Here is a 5,571-nt window from a genome sequence, read left to right on the forward strand (position 1 = left end):
GGGCCTGCCCGCTCCTGCTTTCAGCGGGACATCCCCTGCCCTGTCCCAGCATCTCCAGCAGCACCAGACACAGCATCGTATTGTCCTGCCCGGTCCTGGGTGCTCCCAGTCCGTCCCGCTGTCCTTGCAGGCTGAGCTGTGAGGGTTTGTGTGGCCCTGGAGAGCTCCAGGTAGAGTGGTTGGGGGGTTACATCTCCCTGTTGCCCCTGACTTGCTGCATGGCCATGGGGAGATGTTTCCCCCCAGCCTGGGAGCCTGCTCTCTTGCTTCAGCTGGCTCCCTGCAGGATCAAGAATAGGCTGGGCTGGGGAGGTTGGGCAGGATGCAGCTCATAACCATTCTGTGGAGGGTTGGATGGAAGATACTGGTTTGGTCCTGGTTAGGAGATGTTGGGGTTGGTGCTGAGTCAGTTCTTGGTGGGGGGAAATGGGTCCTCCTCAAGGATGGACACCTCGTGAAATAGGTTCTTGAGGGGAGGACATTGCTGGTTGCTGAGGCAGGTGGCCTTAGGTGACACCAGAGCTAGCGGTGGCCCCATGGCACCCTGGGACACGGCCCATGGGGTCTGAGTGGAGTGGCTCATCCCTGTGCAGGGAGCAAGGCCATCCACGGGGACCCTCGTAAGTAATGTCCTTATTTGCTCTTTGTAGCCCAGCAAGATCCTGTCAAGAAGGGGAACCTTTACATCATGCCTCGAAGACAAGGTACCGGGAGGGGGACACACGGCTGGGGGTTTTGAGGCCCCCTTCTCAGGGGGGTCACAGCCACCTCTCAGCGAGGAGATCCCCAGGCAGGGCCCACATGGTTTGAGCATCTCTTGGCTCTCTGGGGACTTGATAGAGATGGACATGGGGAGGGGTTTCCTTGATTGAGATGCCCTGAGCTTAGGGATCCTGTGACACCTCTCCCCCCCACCACCACATCCTGCTGGGAGAATGTGTCTGGCTGGCATGAAGCCCTGTCTTGAAAGTGGGGGTGGCAGAAGTGGGTGCTGGGGGTGTGGCAGGGGTCACCGGTGTGTGCTATGGACTGGGGATGCTGGCTGTTGAGTCCTCGACACCTCTTCTGGCTTCCTCCTGGCTGGCAATGAGAAGCTGCTTTCTGACAGTCTGTTATGGGCTGTTTGGGATCTTCTGCCTCTTTATCTGGTCTCATAAATCTTTGCCGAAAGAGTCTTGCCATTATCCATCTCTGGGTGTTTTATGGCTCCAGCTCTGTTTTTCATCTTCATGTCACCTTATCTTTAGCTTTGTTCTTCTTTATTATCTTCGGTTGGTTCATCTTCCCGCTGTCTGGCCGCTTGATGAAAGCAGGCACACGTCTCTGCTGGTTTAAGCTAATTCCTTTAACCCTTCCTTCACTGGTCCTATGCATCCGTGTACAGACATTCCTGATCACACGGGTGTTATTGTTTCTTACAAATCCAACTGGCAGCTGATTTGGAGGATTCAGCCCTTCCTCCTTGAGCTGCCAGTGGGGATGTCACTGGGCAGCTCCTTGCCTTGGCCCGGGGCACCGTCCCTTTCCTGAGCCGTGAGGGATCCTGCCTGCTCAGTAGCAGAGTAGGGATGGGCTTATAATTCCCACTGCCCTGCCTCGATCCCAGCAGCATGAGAGAGATGCTGTTGAAGTTTTCTTTGGGCATTTCCTCCTGGACCAAGTGTGTCCTTTAGTTTGTTTGGAAAAGAGGAGGAAGAAAGAAGGTATATATATAATTTTTTTTTCATCTTTGTTTAGCTACCAGATATAAAGCCTTCTGTGGGGTTTTCTCTGGCTTGGGAGGAACAGAGCTCCTCCGTGCCTGGACAGGAGCACAAGGGGGATAGCTTAGCACCGTGCCAACTTCTTCACCAAGTTTGGGCAGCGTGAGGGCTTATGGCAGCCCTGCCAACTTACAGGTTCGGGATGTGGTAACAGACACCAGACCAGCAGCTTTAGGGATAAACAATTTATCTCTAAATAACGGTACAGTAATAAATACAGATCAGTAGTGCAATTATCCAGGTCAGAATGACAGCAAATCCCATAATTCACTAATACAGGGCTAGACTTAATATCTGGGAGTGCAAAGACTTACACGACCTTGGCTATCAGGCAGGCGGGAAGCGGAGCACAGCTTCTTTGGACAAGCGACATGGACTAGCCGAACAGGCCTGGGGAATCCCAGATTCCCTGATGGGACCGTTATTTTTAATCGTTGCATTGGGGAAGCACTGTTTGGGTTTGTTAACCCATCATCACATCCCGCTTCTGCTCCCTTTTTATGCTGGTTCTGTCTTTGGTGTGCACGTGGCCTGGAAGTGATGTGTGAGGCAGTGCAAGGCTAGCATTGCACCCCTGTTTGGTGAGGGGAAGGGTGGTCATCTCGTGGTGGTGGTGTGAGGCCATCGATGCCTCCCACCTTCATCCTTGGGGGCGTCTGGCGTGGAGGGAAGTTTGGTCACGGAGAGATGAATCCTGTCAATACAGTGGTGCGTGGAGAAACCATCAGAACAGTGCGGGCCGAAAGCCAAGCATGAATATGTAAAGAGGTGATTAAAAGAAGTAAGAAACTGCTCAAAATAAGGATAACAACTGAGGAATGAAGTAAGATGTTGAATATTCCCATGGGGGGGGGGAGACCACCCTAAAAGGGATTCCCACCAGGCCTCTGACTATTTTTTTGAGCATGTTCTGGGATTTGTGTGATCTGCATGCTGCAAAAACTCATCCCTTTGAGATTAGGGGCGGGGGGTCTAGTTAGTTGACGGTAGTTGACAAGCAGTAATTGGGGCGGTTTAGTTAAAATCACATCCAGGTAGGGCAGTAAAGTTACAGATACACAGCTGAACTAGCAGAGATGAAGTACGGTTATACGTACTGTCAATACCTACTAAAGAATGCGAAAATTGTGAAGGCACACAGCCATTCCCGCCGCACACGAGCCTTGTCTCGGCGTGTTTATCGGGTGCATTAGGCTCCCCAGGGGGATTAAAACACATATTGGAGGCTCTAAGGGGATTTCCTTCAACCACAAACCCCGGTTCTGGCCCAGGGACGCAAGCTTCAGTGTCTCCTGATCACCAGCCTTTCATTCCCTGCTGACGCTCCCTTGGGTCACCCTGACAGTGTTTGGTAACAACGTCACCGTGATTTGGATGTTCCCATCTGCGCCTGTGCTGAGCCTCACTTGCTCGTGCAGGTGTAGCCAACGTTTCGGGCTGGCAGAGATTTGATTTTTTGCCTCTGTGGTTGAACTGGCCCTGCCACTGTCACCCTGCTGCGTTTGATGGTCCGGAGCAGCCGTGCATGTAAAGCTGTGGTGGTGACAACATCCCCCGAGTGTCCCCGTGGCCTGCCCAGCTTGGCTGGGCTTGGGGAAAGAGCCGGCAGTGGTTGGGTGTGAGAGGCAGAGCGTGACTCAGTTTCCCCATCCCCGAGCCGGGGTGTTGCTGCACTGTGTTGGCAGTGCGGGAGGAGGGGTGGCGCAGGGCACAGCGCTGTCCCCGGACTTTGTGTCAGGGCAGAATACCCGTCGTTCTCATCTGCGGATCTCTGGGCCCCAGGAGGTGTTAGGGGATGGTCCTGTAGCCCTTGTAGCCCCCAGCACAAGTGCAGGGCTTCTCTGCAGGGCCGCAGGGAGCTTCGCTGCGGCACTGCGAGGGCTGGGGAGCTGGGGCTGGCTGCCACCGGCAGGAGCTAGCCCCAGCTCAGCCCAGAGCATCGGGGAGATGTGGCCCAGGGGACCTGCTGGTTCAGCCCGCAGCATCTTCTGGAGCTGGGGCATCTCAGGCCGATACCCCTGGAAACACCAGTGCTCCCAGCAGGGACGCCCGCAGGTGTACCCCTTGCAGCCGGAGGGAGGGCAGCGCCTGGCTTTTCGGCAGAGGTCCTCCGCCGTCTGCTGCCACGAGCGATCCACGCGCGGGCAGCGTTGCCTTGCGCTGTGACAGCGTCCTTTCTCCTGCTCCTTGTCCCCTCCCGTGCCGCACATGTGCAAGAAATGGATCCTCGTGCAAGAAAGAACGCGGGGAAGTGTGAGAGGGGGCGTGTTGCACGCGAGAACCATCCCTGGGCACTGGGCAAATGATGTGGCAGGTTTTGGTGCTAAAATGGATGCGGAGACCCTGCTGCGGTTGCTGCAGCAGCTCTGTGGCCATGGAAACAGCTGCGGGAGAGCGGGGGGATGCGGGGAAGGAGGGGATGGACGTGCCTGACAAAGGAGGTGCCCGGGGCGAGCAGCTCCCCCTCGCCCTCCTCCCGGCATGACTGTTGCGGTTCCTTCCCCCAGCGCCCGCCGGCCAACTCCCTCTGAGCCACCCCGGAGAGGGATCCCTGGGCTCGGGGCACAGCGCTCCGTCCTGGTGTCCCACATGGCCGCCCTGCCCACCACGCTGAGCTCTGCACAGCGTTTCTGAGCCCGAGGCGGGGACGCAGCTGCGTGTCCCAAGAGCATCCCAGGCTCCGAGTGATTCGGCATCCCCCTTTGCCTGCTGGAGAGGTGAGGGGACTGTGCCGTGCCGGAGAGACGTGCTTGGATCCCTCTGGGCAAGGCTGGAGCACGTTGGGGTCCCTGGTGTGGCGATGACAGGTAGGGGCTGAGGGGCAGCGCCGGCGGTGGGCAGGGTTTAACTCTTCTCCACTCCTGTCTTGCACCATGAATCAGGAGGAGCCACGTGCCGGAGGCGGCCTGGACCCCCGCCCCAACCACGCGGATCCGTCCCGACCCCGGGCAGGGGTGCTCGTGTCCCTCCTTACTCTTTGAGGACAGAGATTCTGCCGGGCTTTTCCAGCGGCAACAACTTTTGGGGTTCAAAGCAGCCCTACGTGTTTTGGGGGTGGGCTGGGGGAGCCTCAGGGCTTGGCGGTGGCGCTGGGGCTTGGTGCTGGCAGCTGAGGGGGGGCTGTCCCCAGGTCCTCAAAGTGGCCGTGGGGGACTCCTTTCCTTGGCCGTCCCCTTGACCGCCGTGTCCCTTCGCAGCAAGCCGACAGCCTCGCAAATCCCCGTGAGCAAAGGGCTGAGGGTTCCTGGGTGGGGGGCAGATTTGCCACGTCCGTTTCAGGCTCTTCCCTCATCATGAGGTTTTATTCTGAGGTTTTTAATTCACGATAAAAAAGGACTTTGTGACCGCTTCTGGGGCTGGGCCTGGCCAGGGACGCTCAGGAGCCCCGGCCCGCAGCCTGCGAGCGCTGCCACGTTCCCCGTGAAAGCCCTCCGGTCCCCTGGGAACACGGCTCTTCATGCGCCTGCTCCGCCACCTGGGGAATCGGCGATACAGATTAACTCCCGAAATGTTTTAATTAAAAAGATAATTTTCCTGTGAGGAGGATTCCTGAGGCACCAGCTATTGCCTAATTAGATGATCCAACCCGGGGGCTTTGCCGTGTGGGAAGAGACGCAGCAAAAAGCTCGGGGAGGGGGAGTTCTGCGGCAGCCCCGTGCCAGCACCGCTCCCCTGGCCCTCCTCAGCCAGGCTGCGCCGTCACCTCGCGCCTTGTCCTTGTCCCCAGCCACCACCCAGTGCAGCAGCTTTGCCTCGCTGGGTCGCTTGTGCCTGTGACAGAGCCTGGCACAGGGAGGGCTGGGGCTTT

The 5,571-nt window shown here is 57.5% G+C and overlaps 1 protein-coding gene across 1 annotated transcript in view; it reads left to right on the top strand.

The window, feature by feature from the left end:
- The first annotated feature begins 56 nt into the window (after positions 1-56).
- The window catches only part of EFR3B (EFR3 homolog B), a 55,952-nt gene continuing 50,437 nt past the window's right edge, over positions 57-5,571 (top strand). The window contains exons 1-2 of the mRNA XM_035900725.1: positions 57-170; positions 651-704. Of these exons, the coding sequence (XP_035756618.1) occupies positions 689-704 (16 nt within the window). The 5' untranslated portion in view covers positions 57-170; positions 651-688. The remainder of the gene's footprint in view (positions 171-650; positions 705-5,571) is intronic.

This window comes from Egretta garzetta, unplaced genomic scaffold (assembly GCF_000687185.1).
Source record: "Egretta garzetta isolate BGI_Z169 unplaced genomic scaffold, ASM68718v1 scaffold218, whole genome shotgun sequence".
Taxonomy (NCBI): domain Eukaryota; kingdom Metazoa; phylum Chordata; class Aves; order Pelecaniformes; family Ardeidae; genus Egretta; species Egretta garzetta.